The sequence below is a fragment of the Enoplosus armatus genome, chromosome 3 (genome assembly GCF_043641665.1).
Source record: "Enoplosus armatus isolate fEnoArm2 chromosome 3, fEnoArm2.hap1, whole genome shotgun sequence".
Lineage (NCBI taxonomy): Eukaryota > Metazoa > Chordata > Actinopteri > Centrarchiformes > Enoplosidae > Enoplosus > Enoplosus armatus.
Genome location: NC_092182.1, coordinates 22,620,546 through 22,639,769, shown reverse-complemented (window position 1 = coordinate 22,639,769; position 19,224 = coordinate 22,620,546). Strand labels below are relative to the sequence as shown.

The window sequence follows — 19,224 nt, the reverse complement described above, 5'->3', positions numbered from 1 at the left end:
CATCCTTCTCACCCACACTGGCTTGTGATTAAACAATCACACCTACTGTTAACATGAGCATAGACACACAGTAACATACAGTACATGCAATCAAAATATGCATATTTGACAGAAAGACATAAGACACAAGCCATTAAGCAGTTAACAGTTAACACTATATCTGTGTATTAATATACGTTAATGTGACACACCGTCTGCTTCTGTCCAGTAATATTTACAGTAGTGTGTTACAAATGAAGTTATGTGAATAATGACTTGAAGATGTTGTGAGTGTTGTTGCATTCTCTGGTGCGCAGGGGGGGTAGTGCCTGTCCGTCACAGCAGTGAGGGACGGGCATACATGGCACTGGAAGGCAGACATGCTGAGCAGGATGTTGCCATCCTGATCCTCCTAGCAATTAGCATGGTCGCAGGATTGCTTGTGTGCTTGTCGGTGGTTATTTAAAGGGATTTACTGTTTTTTCCCCCCTGGCAGATGTATATATATTGTTGCAAACAAATTCAATTATTTTTGACACACAAGAAAGAAAGAACAAAGATAGATAATTGCGTGCACAAACACAAGTCAAATAAAATAGTGTGAGAGTAACCAGAAAAAGTATCCAAGCGTTTAGCAGCCTCTATCTGTGTGACACATGTACCTGTCGTCTGTGGCTGAAATTCCCTCATCGCACTCGCTACACACAATTATTGCCTTCTCGGAGGCGTGAAAGGAGCTGTCAGGAATAATATTGTCTTTTGAAGTTGTTGTAAAAAAAGCTTTTAAGCTATTTTCTATTGACCAGTTTACACCTCTACTCACCCAAGTATGGGACAGTTGCAGTTTGAGCTGTCCAGATTGTGATGATTTTCATTTTTATCACACCATCACACAATTATAGGATCCAAATTGCGTTGGCCTTTTTCTATGCTGCGCCTTTTCAGCAAGACTAACATACTTGTTTTAGTCATTGTGAATTACTAAAAGGAGTATACACTGTGTGTATATATTGCATATAGATCAGCCTAGTTTTTGTTATATATGAATACGATTATTATACAGTAAAACACCATATAATGCCATTTGCTGCATGGAAATAAATTCAGCTCATAGAGGCCAGAACGAAAAACATTTCACACCTCACAGTTTGACACTTAGTGGGCATCGTTTTGCTCTTCATTTCAGCTTAGCTCCCGAAGGATACCTTGTTTCAGCACTGCCTCTGTAATTTTTAGAGAGGTCCTTGGAGTGGTAAAGCAGTTATAAAGCTTTTGCTACTTTTGCAATCAACAGAATAGCCCCATTAATTGATTAATAAAATCAAAATCATCCTTGACGGTACCGAGTTCATTGGCAAATACTGATGAACATGTAAGTGAATTGCTACTACTTAGGATTGATTGGCTTCATGACACCACCTGTGTTGTGATAGTTCAAATATTAATTTGATTTGTACCAATATAAGTCTGTGTGTGTGTGTGTGTGTGTGTGTGTGTGCACTCAGAGACAGGGAGCAGAGCACAGAAATAATGGTACAGTTATTTTACAGCTGTGTCTGATGGTTACGTGGCTACAGGCGAAGTAAAGATGCCAGGGTGGCTTTCATATGACTTATTGATCCGTCTCCTGTAGTGGTTGACTGAGGACTTTACCTTGGCTTTTCTGAGGATCAGTTATCTGCTCTGCAATCAGTAAAAAAAAAACAGGTAATGTAGGCTTACAAGTATGGTGCAGACACGAGTGTGCTGTTTTTTGACAAATAGTGTATATTATTTTTTAATCATTATTTTCACTGTTTGATTGAACTCACCTGATGAATTGGTTAAATGTACATGATGCGATCTTTGATGCCACTCCAAACATGTTACAAATGCTGAGAATTACCTGAATTTACTATTTGAGCCTCGGCTGGTGTGGATTATAACTTGTGCCCAACCTTTTTGTTTAGTACTTTTTGCGTAGTAGATTCCTCAGATTTTTCAACTTGGCTTTCTTTCATAGTTTTGAAGCTGAGTCTGTGTACCTCAAAGGCAGGTCCATGTGGAATTCAACCAGCGAGACAACACGGTGAAGGAGAGAAACCACACATAGTTTTAGAAGCAGAAGTGTGATTTGCAATATAGAGTAAACATAGTGATTTTCACTTAGCTGCTTTTCATTAAGTACAGCCTGTTGCCCAGTTCACCAGATGTGCACAGGAAATAAAAGGCTAGAGACACATGCACCGTACGTCTTCTTTGATCTCATAAACCTGACAGATGTGATTCATCCATGCCTGTTTACAGCCGTGCATTAATTTCCCCTCCCGTCCCTAACACAGTTTAGCCCAATTAACACAGTAGCTCTTTTACTAACAGTGTGAGGGGGAGATGTGCATGTGTCAGAGCTGCAGTTGGCCGCAGCCAAGTAGCGAACGAGATCCAAAATGGAGGGACTGCTGTGAATACCAATGCTTCCTACTTCCCCTCACTCAAGACGAGTGATAGGTTGGGCTCTCTCTCTCTCTCTGTTCCACCCACTTTCTTTTCCTCAGACTGCCATGTTTCTTTCATTCCACTATAGAAATACATCAGCTCAAAGAAGTGGATGAGATGACAATAACCCATTAAGCCATACAGGAGTGCACAATTGGAGAAATAATTTAGAAGCATAAAGGAGGTAGTGAGATTAGATGAAATTGTGTAATTTTCTAAAATCTCCCATTAAGTCTTGTACACTTTCAGAGAATCTATAAATGTAATTCTCCACCATTTTCTTCCTGTCCTCAGCTATCTCTCTTTCCCTTAAGGATCTTAAACAGAATAGATGCCCTTAGGGATAGTTGGGTCATTCCAGTTTATGGCAATGTTTCCACTGGATGAGCCACGCCTCCAGGCACGAGAGCTTCGAAACGCTTGACATCAGGACAACGGCAGTATACTGATAATCAGGGAGATGTATGTTGCTAGGCCTTGCCCAAAAACACCCCTGCTTGTCATTGTAATGAATGGATGGAATCACACTGATCTTGTGAAGCTTTTATCATTTTATCCAGTGCCATATAAATCCAAAATATGCCTACTCTGATCCGTAGATCCTGACATCCATCTCACTGCCAGTGCCCCCCCAGCTGAGCTTTATGACTCCACATTTCCAGCGAGATCTGAAAATGACTAAAGGGAAATAGCCGCAGGATAGACAACGTGGCTCCTTTGACTGTCCTACCTGCCACTAGCTAGCAGTGGGAGGGGACATATAGGCAGGTAAAATGACAGCAGAATTATACCAGAGTTAATGAAGACTGATTAATGCTAGGTGTAACTGTAGCCACGGGGGGGAACAATGTTGAAAGATGATCAAACCAGTGTCTGTCTAATCAGTAAAAACGCCCTTGGTTCAGTCAAAGACGACAGCAGGCAGCCTTGAAGAGGGACTGACATTGGCCTACGCCAAAAAAAACCCTTCTTCAAACAGAAGGTAAAGTCATACAGTACAGGATGAGTACAGTGGAGCAGTTATGAAATCATTGCATCAGCCCTATGAGACTGTTCAGTAGCGTCACGTTTAGTGCCATGCCTTTGCTGTCTGTGCTTAGCTGATATGACAATGTTTTTGAAGCTGATAGAGTGACAAGAGACTGCACTTCAGCGCAGTGGTGCTTTGAGCTAAATGCTAACATCAGGATGCCTAAATGCCCACAATGACCATGCTAACATGCTGATGTTTAGCAGGTATGCTTCTCAATTGGCTAACTTGCACCAAGTAAAGCACAGTGAGGCTGATGGATGTCATTAGTTTTGCTGGTATTTGGTCATAAATTTAAGTACAGGACAAATTGAAATGTTATTATTCAGTGCATTCTGTTGGTGACATAAATGTGTGTACCAAATTTCATGGCAATCCATCCAATAGTTGTTGTGACATTTCACTCAAAACCACAAATGTCAATCTCACGGTCATTAGGATTCATCCTCTGGGAACCATGAATGTCTATGCCAAATTTTGTGACTATATCATCCAGTAAATAGTACAAATGTGTACTTACATAAGTTATCAAGGTTTTTCGTGTTTTTACTTTTGATAGTCTATTCTTTTGAAACTTGCAGTTAATTGAAAGTCACAGCAAATTAACATTTTATCAAATTGACATACAATATGCTGCCAGCAGCTGTAGCTGTTAGATCTAAAGTGAAAAGATGATTATGGAAATGCACTGCGCAGTCAGTAAATATTTTGACAGTTACATAATTTCTGTTTTTGCCTATTCCAGCACATTAGACTTGACATCAAACAATGACTGTGAAGATAAATTGTTAACCTTCATTATTAAGGGTGTTTGAGGTGAACAGTGCACAACTCATGCAAGCTCATTTAATACATTGACCCCCCCCCAACTTTTTAAGATAATTCAGTGGAATAATGATCCTCAACACTCAGACAAGGCAACCAACACGTTTTTTAATGGCCTGACAGTAGACTGTTCTTGTCTGGCCAGGTCAGCCAAGCAGATGTTTTACTGGCTGAAGACCACTTTGAAACAAGACATAAAGATGGCTTCAGTAAGTCCTGGCAAAGTTTCACTAGAGTATCCTGGACTTTTCATCTGATGTGGATGTAAACAGCCTAAGATTAATGCTGCGATTCAGCACTTTAACCACATAGTCATTTAATTTCAAATATAATGTGTGGGAGTACCGAGCCAACGCAGCAAAAAATGTGTTAATGTCCAAACATGTTTTTTCCCCCCATTTTTTAAGAAGTAAACATCGATACTTGAACACATTCACCCATTTATTTAGCTGGTCATGTAATCTTTTTGACCCTTCTACCTTCAAGGTACTCATGGTGACATTTTTGCTGAATACATCCTATGACCTTAATGTTTAATGTGGTGCACCTGTACACAGGACAGGAAGTCAGTGTGAAGGTCACCATTTTGGCCAGCAGGACACTCTATTCCCGGGAACAGAGAGGAGAGGAGCTGCAGTGGCAGCCTCTAATCCTCTTTAATTTGTTTTCAGATGGGGCTTTGGAATACCAGCCTGCTCCCTAAGCAGAGATCACATAAGAACGTGGGCTGGGACAGCTGTCTCCTCTTCTGGCAGTTTTTAATACAGGTCTGCTCACCACCCCACCCCACCCTGCAATGAATAATTCTGGTGCTGAGCTGAGTAGTTACTTTATGTGGATTTTAGTTTAAAAAAATGGGATGTAATTCAAAATAGTACAAAGACATGGTAGTGCCAGCACGACTGTGTTGGGGTAAAAAAAATGACAGAAAATGAAAGTGGGTGGGGGTGGAGATGTGTGTTGTTTTGTTTTTTTTCTTTATCAGCAGTCATGTGGCCTCCTCCCCCTCAGCCCTCTATACAAAACAAAGCTTGTAATTGGGTTTGGGTGTGCCCCCTTTCTCCTTTGTTTGATGGTAAAGGTTGAATTGTAAAAGAAAAAAAAAAGGATGCTTTGCTCACCTCACCTACATGCCTGTGTACCTTCATAGAGGTGAATTGTATCAATAAGGAGAGGGATGCGCTTTCTCTTTTGCAGCACTTTTTATCCAGCAATGTTGGTCAGACGAAGGCATGATTCTACTGAAGTGATGAAGCACATCTTGAGAGACAGAGGGGGTTTAAAAGCTGCTGAAACAAAGCATGCAGGCAGTAGGTTGGTGATGCAGGCAGGGGGCTGGCAGTCCTTTAATCCTCACCGCGGTGCTGATAAATCGGCATGCGAGTTTCATTTTTATCCCCCTTACCAGTTTGCTTGGCTCTTGAGTGATGAACAAACCCCCACTTGCGTTTGAGGCCTTTTGATGTAATATCCAACCATGGATTACGCCCTCTGCACTGGGCCAGATTGGTGCTGAGGCACTGGGCTAACAGGTGGATGGACTCAGAGTCCAGTTAGCTTACAGGCAGACAGACAGAGTAGTCGGATCACTGGGGAGAGGACAGCAGTCTAGTCATAAAGCGTCATTGATGCTATATATCTAGGTTATCTACTTGTAATTTGACTACAATGAATGAAAAACCTACAGTATATCATTTGAAGCTTTGTTAAAAAAAGAAGCAGCTAGACGAGCCTGCAGTTTTCTTTCGATAATCACTTTGATCGCTGATGTCCCAATGCCTTGAATCCTCTAAAACTATTATGTGCTTATGTGCCACTTTTTGAACTTCCAGAGATACATACAGTGATACGTTTCAGTGTCCTCCAACTGTATTTCTCTCATATCATCTCATTGATCCCTGGTGCAGTTTGTGTCACAGTCACACCTTGTGCATTACAAATTTGATTTATCAAAGAGTAGGATCACAAAAAATAAGATATTTTTTTCTGTGGGTTTTGTCCCTTCACTCATTCCTACTTTCATTTACAAAATTTTCAAACTGATCCTCTTGCCACTAAGCTGTATGATGATTGTGTAAGCATAGATTGAAGATTATTCATTCCAGTTCTCCATTGCATCATGCACAACACGACTCCCCTGGCCTTAAATGATGTCAGCAAGATGACAGAATCTCGTTTTCCTGTCTCATGTACCATTTTCTGATTTTGAATATATATAAATATGCTAAAAATATACTAATAAAATAAAAATAAAATAAAGATACAACTGCAGGAAGACTCCTTTTGAAGGCCACTGGTTAGAAATATATAGCACAATACTAGAAATTAGCAGATCCACCAGCACAGCCCTGCAGATAGTGTTTGTTAGGCAAACTCAGTACGCTCAATTATCAGTATCGTAATTGAGGTCACTTTCCCAATGATTTTTCTTCCTTCCTTTTTTCCTGTTTGGCAAACTGGATCTCATCTTTTTGGCCTTGACACTAAAATTGTTTGAGTAAAAAAAAAAAAAAGTAGCCAGTGGGAGATTGTGTTTCTGAAGAGGTTGAGTAAGGCTTCAAAGTAGAGAAAACAAGTGCGAACCAGTTCAAAGATGTTGTGAATAGTCACTGAAACAGCATGAAATGGCCTTCTCATAACTGCAGCAATTCTGCTATGATAAATTGACTCTGCAGTTTATGTTCCCTGCATGCTGGATGCGTTCCTCAAATCTACCCGTTTGACATTCAGAATGGCCATTTCTCCACACTGCCCCCGTCTCCTCCCTCGTTTCCTGCCATTGCTCATGACCTGTGGTGATGCAGAGGTCTACAGATTGAATGCACAAACAGTGATTGATACCCTAGTGAGTCTGTCTCTGGGTTACCGGGACAACTTGCTTCCTTGGTAACAGCATCATGACATCTTTGAGGCCTTTATTAGTATGGCACCCAGGTCCCGGTTTACCTTATTAAAAACTGATTGGAATATCTATTTCCAAGGCTCTGCGACATTTCATTCCTCTGAACTCTAGATTTATTTGTTGTATTTATTACTAAGTAATGGAGAAATACAAACAAACTGCTAAGCAGCTTTTAGGAAAACCCTGAGATCATTTTGTTCAATGTTCTTTACATTCAAGAATGTGAAAACTTATTTATTCATTTGTGTATCAAGCCATCTATTATCATGTGTTGTATGCCTGTGTGTTTGTGTGTGTGCTTGTCACAAAAAATTGGACTGTGACTCATGCTCAGCTCTAAATGTGTTTACTTCATGTAAAACACCCACACTCATTGTACCAGAGGCTTTTACAGAAATGGGAATAAAGAATAGTGAACAGAATCATAAACGCTATTTGAAAAATTACTTTTTTGAGGGGTTGAGGCAGGATTTGTGAACACATTTTTTGTTTCTACTGCAGGTGTCCACTTAATTTTTCAGGCAAAATAAACACTTCCAAGCGGAGCAGACACTTTGGCCACGTGCCGCTTCAGTTCATGTCTGCAGCTGATTTACTTCAGATATGCTGGACAAAACACTAACACTAAGTCATTTTCTCATACCACCTGTCTGTCACTTTATGCTCAAATGTTGCTCTCTATAATTCAAGGAAGAGTTTATACAAAAACTTGTCACTGCTTACTCCCAAGTTTGTTTAAATTCCAGTTAAATTCAAACACACAGTGAACTGGTCCCTGCAGTTGCCCTTCCAAATTCAAGAAAACAGTCTCATGAAAAAGTAGTAAAATTTCAGTAATGCTGTGAAATCCAAATATTTCCTGGACAAACAACCTCACCGTCAGCTCAAAAGACCCACATTTACCTCATTATCTGCTATATTTACCCCGCTGACGTAGCCTGTTTTTGAAAGCTAGGACAGATCCACACCTTGGTGTGTCACCCTGCAGCACTTTGCCAGAAGGCTCTGCTTGCTCACTGTGCACCAGCCAGAGTCCCCTAAGTTAAAGGTTCAAGACATGCAAGTGTTCTTCAAACAAACCGCTTTTGTTCACCGCAACTGTTTGGGAGACGCCTGGGACGCAGCTCTGGTGGCCAGCTCACTCTTTTTTGTGAAGGGAACATCACTTCCTGGAGTTTACTTTTATTGGGATAGGCAGACAATGGCTGACACTACAGTCTTCCGTCGTGAGCACATCATTCACATTTCCAGGAAGTGTTGCTCTTAGGCCATAGAGGGGCACGGAAGTTGAGGGGGAACCCTGTTATAAAAACCTCTTATCGTGTCTGGACACATTTTCACCTCTTAATATCTTTCACATGCTTGTAGATGCACGGGTTTTTGAGTGTGTTTTCAAAATGCAGAGATACAGCCCTCCCTGAGAATAAATTGGTTGATTCATCCCTAAATTATTGAGATTGGCAGCCGCAGAACAATGATAACAAATCATTTCCAGCTGCAATAATGAAGCTTGAAGGCAGATGGATCTATATTTAGCTCGTGGGAGTGATGCAGGTTTGCAATATCCTCTTAAAAACTAAAAAAAAAAATTTTTTTCCTACTGACATGTCATAAGGTTCTATTCTCATAAAATGTACTAGATATGTCATTATAATAAATCTATTCAGCTCGGCAGTTGCTATTAGAGTACAGCATCCCTTCAGCACCATCATTGGCTTTGTGTGCACTCATCCAAAAGCACAGACATATGGAAGTGAGGGCCCTTTTAGCAAAAAAAAAGCTCTCTTTAGCTTACAATATCAGGTTAATGCAATTGTGAGTTTAAATAATGTTCAGTTTTTTGTTTGCCTTACTTGCATGCCAACAGAGTTTGTTCTACTCTGGTTGTTGTCAGATCTCATTGTCCCAAGCAACATGTAAAGCTGTTTTCAGTCGGCTGTCATGTCAGAAACCTTATTCTTTTTTCCTCTTTCTTTTTTCATCCATTGTTCTAAACATCCTACTTGTCACCGCACTGATTTTTACGTTTTAGTGCGTTCACTGGCATCTCACGGCCATCAAATATGCCAGTTGTAATCGCAGCTCAGTGATAGAAGTGTTTAGCACTGGTGCTGAGAGCAGAGTGTTGCATTGGTCTTTTTTTAAGTTACCTACATTTTGTCCCCTGTTTGTCATACACTCCAGGAATGTGAATAAACTAATGCATGGTAAACTCCCCACACTGATTACAAAAGGCTTTACAAATCTCCAGAGGAAACACACAAGCTAATGGCACATTTATCCCTGTGTGCACAAGTTCCCGGTTGGATAATCTACACCAGACATGGCTGTATGTGTCATTTTTCCTGATGGTGTGGCCATGGAAGGTCTGGTACTCTAACTCCCTGGGGGCCACTTGCATGCTAGGAGCAGTGGTCATCCTCTGTCTTTATCATGAAAGCCGTATGTTGTACTCCCAAAAGTGTGTTTTGTTATGCACTGAGTGGGGAAAAAATAGGCCTGTTTCCCTGTTAGTGTTTATTCTTTTGAAATTATATGACTAAATGTATGAAACCCGCCCATCAAGTAAATAAATAGCTTCAAGTCAAGAATGGAAAAACAAGGAAAAGCACCAATTCTGATTTTGCAGTTCTAATTGATGGCTTGAGGATCGAAAAGCAGGAGTGGGATGGAGGGATCAGAGATTCATCGCTTTCTAGTCGGCCAGCTAACTGCGGCAATGACATACACACCACTGTATCTGACTAACTCCATGTGGGAAGGCTGGCTGCATTTCCTTCCTGGCTCCAACTCTTCTCGCCAATGACATGATAATTCCACATGCCTAAGGCCCTTCAGAATGAGGACCCACTGATAGGGTACCCCGTGATTGCCATCCACTACAGCAGCGTGGGCTTGTGGGAGGGTGGTGGATTACAACGGCCGGGTGCTGACGCTCTTGAAGCTGAAGCATGTCATTAAACAGTAAATCACTCTGATTGAAAAACGCATCAGCTCCCAGCTTTCTGTTTACAAAAGAAGAAGACCTTCTCCACGGGCGCAGATTGTGTTCTTGGCGCGAATAAATCAACAGTCATCCAGATTCCTCTTCCACGCAATGCTTCCTGAGCTCAGCTCGCATGTACAGTTACAAATCACTACCTGAGAAGTGTTGACTTTGTTGAGCGTTCACCGCCGTGTTCATTCATCCACAGTGACTGTCAACACTGTTAGTTTGTTGAAGGCGATTCAGTGATGACAATAACACTCTATTTTTTTTATTAACACCTTTAATCTAGTTAGAGTAGCTGAATTCTTTGAACACTACAAATATGAAGGTCTGCAATGAAACAAACACAAGTACAAACTATCTGGTTAACATTTTACAGGAAGAGTATTGATTCTGTGCATTGTTGAATTTACTGTATGGACGTACGTTTGTGCATGTTGCCTCCTAGTTGAAAATACTCTAAAAGTACAGTTAAAAGGAAATGTCAATTTCTTTACAACCCTGTTTTGATGGTTTGGACCATCATTTTTGGTTACGACGCCATGACATTTGTGAGATCTGGGGATGCAGCAACACAGGTATATACAGCTTTACAACAGAGACCAATAAGGCAACACAGGCTGTCAAACAAATCGCTTGTGTGCCTCCGCTGAGCACTCCGCTTGTAAAGCTCTGACTACCAGAGATGCCACATGGCCACATCTCAGTGTGAAAATTGTCACAGAGCTGAAAGGAATGAATGACAATAAGAAAAATAAGACCAGCGTTGGAAAACAGATTCATTTTACTTTTAAGTAAAGGTGGGATTTATTCCAAATAATACATAAAAGTCCAAGTTAAATCCAATCCATTCGAAGTTTAGTATTTCCACCTGGTAATATTTGAGGATTAGGGCTTTAATGCTGCACAACAATCAAAGTTTATGTTTCTTATGTGGTTTCAACATGCAGAAAATCCACCCCCTTGCTGTGGTCCGCTCAAAACCCTGCTTGTATTACTGTTTTTAACGTTCTTTAACCGTTTAACCATGCCTGCTGATGGAGCTGTAAATCAAGACTTTCAGAAGTGATTTTTTTGCTCCCATTATCTTTATTATCTTTAATTCAGGTTCTAAGAAATAAAAGGATGAGGCACTAAAGGTACTTATCTGCCTGGCTCTGAGAGCTTTAATAGCCACTAAGTTCCTCACTTAGTGAATATTTTTTATTGAGAACAATGTGAATAAGATATGATATATAAAATGTTACATTTACATAATCTATACCCCTGTTTGCCTTAGGACATTAACATATTTCAGAGGGGACCTACAGAACATTGACTAAATGCAGAGATTACAAATGGAGAGCTTATCCTGCCAAAACATGTAAAGCATAAATATGTTGGCCTTGGTTTCTCCAAAGAGCCTCCCGTCCCATCAACAGCACATCACTCGCTCACTTGCCTTAAGCTCCTGCCTTCAAATCAGCCACCTGGCTTTAGTGCAGTGCAGTTATTAGCTGAATTTATTGATCACCACATGTTTCCACATCGCTGGACTTTCACATAGAAGTGGTCAAAATTTGAAAGTAGGCATATTGCATGTGTTAAATTACAGATGTTGTAATACGACAGTGCCAAAATTCTTTGTTTTCCTAAAAGACATGAACAAAGATATTGATGCAGTGTGCTACATTGGAGCCATAGTATCCTGTCTTTGTCATAGTGAAAATGATTCAACATGAGGGACTACATTTACCCTACGTCCTTGCAATCACTTTTTGAAAGAAAAGTAGCATATTTTTCCACACATACTTTCCTTTTCTGAAAGTAATAATGCTTAAACGTGTTTTAGAGACTACAAATCAGCTCTGTTTGTTTACACTGCTTAGAGGCACAGAGGAGGACGAGAGCTGAGAAACTCAGCCATCCATTTTTCTCATACATTTAGTTGCACTGACATCTAAGCAAAGGTAGGCCATAGCCATAAATCAAAGAGCACAATAACAGGCACATTTTGGGCCGGTCCATCATTGGCTGTGTTTTGTTTTCTCATCGCATCTTGGCAAATTGCTGTTATTAATGGGAGAAAGCATAGTTTGCAGCCCTCATTAGATGTTGTTCCAACAGCGCCTCTGATGGATTAAGACAAGCCGGAGGCCTTGTCTGCCTCTACAGCCAGCTAATATGAGCCAATTAAATGCCGTGCACTCTCTGGCCACTCCACACTTGCTTATGTGCTCTTACAACAATATCCAAGTATTCTGCTACATGGCCAAGTGGATTATTGTTTCAAGACAAGTAGATTTATTTCAAAGATTTTCTGCAGAACCGAATGCTTACCCTCACATTCCATGATAATAAATTATATCCCTTTTAAAGCAGTTGGTTTCTCTGAGGATGCTGAACATTTTCCTTTGATCAAGTACATTTTAAATCTTCATCACATCACAGCACATTTTTTTTAATCTCTCCCCTCAGTAATTGGAGCTATTTGTGACACAAACTCTGTTGGTTCTACCCGAGATGTGAGAGTCACAGCTGTGTTTGGGAGTGTTAGATTTCAAGGCAACGTCAGCCTAGCAGAGCGTCTGATTCATGCAGAAGAAGCTTATGGGTAGGTGGCTGTGAGCGTTATATAAATATACCTGGGGCTTCCTTCGAATGCGGGGCTTATAACACAGGAAGGATCGATATTGTGCAGCGCTAGCATGAAAACACAATGTAAGTCTCTCTGTCTGTTGAATTTAAGCTCAGCTAAACCGAGTGTGTTCACGGTGCCAGACATAACTTGTTAGAGCTTACTGGATATATCCAGCCTGACACTTAAGTCATATTTCTTTAAAAGGCTCAAAATGTCATCTATTCAAACAATATACACATGAGCACGTATTGTGAATTTGAACACAGTTTGGGAGAAATTGTTTTGTGCGTCCCATTTTCAAACAAACTAAAAACAGTGTTGTATGATTTATGGATTGCTCTTTTCATCGATACATAGTGGAATAACTTCCCCCCTGAGTATGAAAATGTTTTTTATAACACGTTAAAGTAAAAATGAAGCTGCAAAGGGACTTTTCTGGCTCTCATGCAGTCTGTACAACATAGTAGATTAACTCAAAGATGTTGGTTAATATGTTTGTTTGTTTCAGCGGAGCTTACAACATGAAGGGTAATGAAAGCAACAATGCTGTATTTTTCAATTGTGATCAAAGATGAAATATATTGGAATCATAACAACGTGATAAATTGTGATAAACAGCAGAAGGATTGGGCTGCATGTTTTATATTTAATCAAGAGAGCATCTCTGTTGGTTGAAGAAACTAATAACCTGCCATATTGTTTGTGAGAGCCTGAACAGTAGATTAAATGTTGATTTTTTCCAGTTTTGAGTTGACAAGGGCTGATTGGAGACTTGTGTGTCCACTCAGAGCTGATACGGCTCCGGGGCAGCTGTCTAAACGATCACAAGTGTTGAATTATCTCTGACGGGTGACGACTTACATAAACACTTGCACAGTGTTGATTTTTACGCTCAGAGTTGAATTAACACCGGAGTTTTTGCGCTGTGTATATGGCCCATATTAGCCCGTGTTTTAACAAGGGCATCAGGCATAACAAGAGATATTGCTTCGTTGGAACACGTTCAACAGAGAATTGGCAAATAAAATGTGTCTAATTTATGAAGTCATTTGGATGGGATTCGATGGATATTGAATTGCGTGGGAATTATGCCCTCATGTCTTGGTATGTGCAGCCTGCAACTGCTCCAGTTTCTCTTAGGGATTATTTGAAATGTGAACTTCCCTGGCACAAGTGCATAACCCATGTAATTTGCTCTTTTAAAAATTCCTCATCCCTCCCCACACGCTCTGGAGCTTTTTTCTGTCATTGGCTATGCCATATTTTCCTCTGGGCCACATAGTCAATGAATTGTTCACAATTAATCCCTGCAACAACACAAGAAGACCACCTAGCATCTTGTATCCTTTGTATTGTCTGAATAATGTGCCCTAATTACTCGCTATATTCATTATTTTAAGTGTAAGGATATACAGTAAATGCATATACTGGACAGCACACCTAGAATTTGCAAGGAATATTTTCCAACCTATAACTAAATATGTCCTTCACTAAAGGCAAGGCACACGTTTATCCCCTGGTGGGTGAGTAACACTGTGTTCCACAGATTCAGTCGACTTTTTTTTTTGTAATATGCATTTCCACCACCTCTGTGGAAAACTCACTGAGAGACATTTACAAGGCCAGGCTGCTCCTCTTGTGGGTTCGTAGTAAGTGGTTAGGATTTTCTCTAAGAGCATCAGCTCTGTGTTAATGACATGCAGTCTCCGGAAAGGTTTATTCATTCAATTTGACTCTAGAGAGAAGATCTCTTCAGCCTGCTGATTAAATTAAGATTCTTTAATAAGCATATCTAGGTGCACTGACATGAGAGACACGCTGATCTCTGTCTTCCAATGCAGATACCCAAGACTATCTGTTTTAAAGGCAAGTAACACTGAATTTTTTGCAGTGTAATGTCTTTGTCTCTGAGTTTTGGAGCAGTTTGCTTGTAATTTGCTGTGCCACACGAACCCACAGCTGTATTGTGTCATTTTCTAACATGAAAAGTTCACCATGTGCACTTTTTCATTTGCTGTACATTCAGTTCACTGTGTATACTTTTGAATTATTCAGTAAAGTCTTATTCTCTTTTACACTACCCTAAATATTATGTAAACCCAGGTTATTGTGGAAATCCATGCTGTTTACCTGATGCAGCCCTTTTGTGGGTATGGTGTACTGTAAATTATGTAGAGACATCGATTCTCACATAGAATGTCTTACAAAGGACAAACAGTCTCTATACAATGTTGTCACAGTAACCTAACAAGGGAAAAACATGCACACTTCAGCAGTATTGCAGAGAGGCGACTGAATAAACCTGGTTCAGCGTGATGTCTGTGGATATTTTCTAATAGACACAAAGAGCCAAACAGGCCAACAATGAGGGTGAGTTACTAATATGAAAGTGCATGCTCAAAGTATATGCAACTTTCAAATCTTTAAAAGAAAGAAAATTACAGAATAAAATGAATACATTAGTATATTTAGAAATAAATATTTGCTATAACTTCACATGAATTGCTGTTATATCAATGTTGCCTGACACAACTAAATCACTTCCTACACTTGGAACTGATAGAACCAGAGTATGAACAGGCTTGGATGCTCCTCATCCTCCCATCCTCATCTTCATGTTCGTGTTCATGAAAATGGTAAACAAATGTGTTGTTTCCTTACAAACGAATCAGATTTAAGATGCCATTCACCACATTTCAACACTTGCTGGACAGAGACATCAGATTTATATATATATAACAGGAAGAGAAATAAAATGCTGTACGTTATATGTATTGATGTTCCTCCAAATCCTACGTAGTTTCCGCCTGTGTTGTAGTTAAGCCACACTCTTCTGGTCACAGTCATCCAACCCTGTGCGCCCACTGCATACCATCAATATGAAAAATTGTATTTGTTATATTTGAAAGTAAACAAACTCAGGAGTCGGGCTGAAGATGCACTGAGTGCAAAGGTTTATAGAATTAAAGAGACGCTTAACAGTGAGGGTGCATGCTGTGCGTTTTTCTTATATATTCTAATACTCAGTGTTCGAATGACACCGTGGCTTTCGGGAGCCCTATTTTTCTGGGGTAGCGGGTAGGAGTGCACACATGTGCCCGCCTACGTGCAACAATATGCTATCGCTATGCTATGCTACATTTCAATTCATACAGAGAAGTCTGCGTATTTCATTATTTCTCTACAATTAGAGAAAAAACAGAAAGAGGGCTTTTTAGATATTTAAAATTTGCCTCGAATTAGATCTCTGTATTACAGGATTTCACACCAAGGGTACACCTCTCTTTATCTTCCTGTCTTTCTTTGCAGAGGTCACCTGTACAGTTCTAAGAGACACTAATGCCCCCATAGTGGTTTTTGTTCTTTTATCAACAAGATTACTGGCCATGAGGTCCCATTCTACCCTGTTTTATATTTTTACTGTGATATCCATCTGTTTTACAAGATACCATCCCCTCATTAAATACTGAATGTGTTAAAACTGAAGCTATTATGTTGGGCAGAGGGTGGATGTCTGTCAGTGGAAGTCAGCCCACGCACTCTCCGAGCCAGAGTGGTAGCACACACAGATATGTCCTTTTCTCTCATATGTACACTAGATATATTTTAGATAGATGTAATGTCCATTGGTTTTCTCCAGATTTCCTGTTATGTGTCAACTTCACTTCAATGTAATCCTCCATACAGTCTCCATTTAATTGCCCCCTTCCAGTTTTTGGATGTATTTATTTTCTCCCAGGTCTTCTTGTTATCACCAGGTAATTGCTTTTGTATCCGCCTGTTTTTATTTGAGAGATATAATCTCATGCCTATGCTGATATGCTCTACTATTATCACCTCGTGAACGTATGTGATTTGTTATGTGGAATAGTGGAGCTATACCTGAAGGTCTGCGTGAAGCATTGGGAAAAGGGCTGATGATCATAATATAGCAAGGTAAAGACTCCATCTGACCTTGTTCAAAGAGAAGTCGAACTTCAAATCTGTGCCTAACTTCAGCGCTGAATAGTTAGCCTTTGCATTCGCTGCGAGTGCATGTGTGTCATTTGTCATTGTGTGTTGCTGTTGTCTGTTTATGCCCGTTATCAAGGATGTATTTTCAGTTGTTTGACAGTAGGCTGTCCAGGCTGTGTACCGCATGACACTAATTAGACAGTTGATTCTCTGATTAGTAAGTCGCTTAAAAAAAACATGCCATTGTATGCAGATTGTGACTGAGCTGCCCTTATCAAAAGCAATGGCAGTTCCCCCCTTTAAAATGCATTTTCATCATGAACCCAAGACTTCCATTTTGTTGGTTCTGACATTTCTCATTATGTTCTTTATTTTTACTGACGAGGAATGAGAAATTATTCACAACAATTGTTGAAATGCTTCTCTCTGAGGTTTATTGACTGAGCATGTTTATTCAAGGCCAAACAATTTCAGATGAGTTACTGGTGAAAAGCTTAAACATACTTTGTACAGCGAAACATGCCAGATAAATTCCATGGAAATAATTTAATGTGAGACGCATTTATGTCTTATATACAATCATGCAGATTTCACACATTGAGAAAATTAGAGAAATAGTTGGATAACTCAAGTGTGTTTGCTTGTTGGAAACCAGATGAAGAAATTGTGCAAGGTCACTGAAAAATCCCCCCCTAAAGTCACAACACGACACTGCAACACGAGTATCTTTGTAAATAGCACTTCAGTGCAAAAGTGCTTGTTGTGTAATTGCATAAGGATGAATCATGGCATTATTTCAGTCAATCTTAAGCTTTTTAAAAGTATTCATATACTGTAAAAAATAGAAAGAGTGCTTTATAGCTGTTGTTAAATATTTACCTCAGCAAGAAAACAAAACATAAAAACATGTATCTTGTTCATGTGTGTTTTTATGGTTTATGACTGCAATAAAACTCTTTTCCTCTTTTTTCTTTCAGGATATTTGACAGTTACCATAGAGCCCCTGCCTCCTGTTGTTGTGGGAGAGACTGTTACTCTCAAGTGTAACTTCAAAACAGACGGAAGGCTTCGAGAGATTGTCTGGTATAGGGTGAGTAAACCTGTCTACACGTTTAATGCCATTAAGCTCTAGATGTTCTCTGGAGCATCCGTTTCTTTCATTTCTGGCCATTCGGCATCTGAGGAGGTCAGTGCCAGTCGTCTTATCACAGGTTTATGGCTGTGTTAGGAGAACAACCATGCACTGTCAAACTGCAGTTGTTAGGGAACAAGCTATTATTTGGGCCAGCTGTATGGGAGGCACCACTGGCTGTTGCTCGGGAATTTGATTTCTCAATCTGCTGGTCATCACCATCATTTCTTAATAGTTCACAGCTGGCGACTCAACAGTTATTAAAATCCCAGTTGGTGTACTACACTGCATAAGTGCTGCCAATAATTAGATTGTTGTTGAAGGAGAAAAAAAACAACAAAAAAAATCTTTGTAGGTCCAAGATGGAGTTTATTTCGTCCATAAAACTGGCATGTTTTAAAGTTTTTTATGAAAGATCGATAAAACAAATCTGCAAATATTGCAGTTCACAGAGGGCACATTTGTTTCACTTGAAGAAACTGATAAGCACTTGAATTGGAAAGCAGTAGCAGCTGTCGCTATCACACCCTTGCCTGACCATTTATTTTGGCAAAATCTCTCCAATAATTCTTGAGTGCTATACAGATTTGTTTTGTAGAAGCGGCTGACTCTTCACCAAGTTGTGAAGTTGCTGAGTGGTGATTGGATTTGTATAATGTGGTTCACACAAATTGTAGAGCCTGAAATGTTACAAACCAAGCCTTTGGGTATTGTTGCTCCGTCACGTGTCGATCACGATACTTGTGATATAATCTAAAAACGGAAGGGTTTCCTAAACAAACAAGGAGACAGCATGCAGACAGATGGCTTTGTCGATGAGAATATACTAGAATGACTGACTTCCTGTGCAATAGATGTGACTAAGAGGAGCACTCCACCAACTTTACATATGCAGTACAGTTTACCTGACATGAGGAGTGTTATTCAAACTGTGAAAACAGTTATATATGTTTGTTCGTATATATATATATATATATATATATATATTTGTGGCTCTGGAGGAAGCTTTCCAAAGTCTGAAAAATAAACTTGATGACGCTGTTAAAGGAAAAAGAAAATTAGGAGAGCGTCAAAGGAAGGATTTATTTCCATCCTGTTGTACTGAATTGCAATATAATGCACACATGTACCTAATAAACTGGCCTTTGTACAATTTTAACACTCATTGTTTTCATGTTTGAGCTCCTCATCATCCCGAGTCACTGACCAGTCAACTGGCCCAGTTTAATTTCCCAATGGCCTTTTGCCAGTATGCAGTCCTTACTGGTGAATTCTGCATCTCACTTGGTGATTATTTCAACATGTTTGATAATTGTGA

The 19,224-nt window shown here is 39.9% G+C and overlaps 1 protein-coding gene across 2 annotated transcripts in view; it reads left to right on the top strand.

Moving 5' to 3' along the window:
• igsf21a (immunoglobin superfamily, member 21a) overlaps window positions 1-19,224 on the top strand; it is a 154,535-nt gene that overhangs the window by 32,581 nt on the left and 102,730 nt on the right. For both annotated transcript variants that reach the window (XM_070903230.1, XM_070903229.1), the window contains exon 2: window positions 17,752-17,864. In XM_070903230.1, coding sequence (XP_070759331.1) covers window positions 17,752-17,864 — 113 coding nt within the window. The remainder of the gene's footprint in view (window positions 1-17,751; window positions 17,865-19,224) is intronic.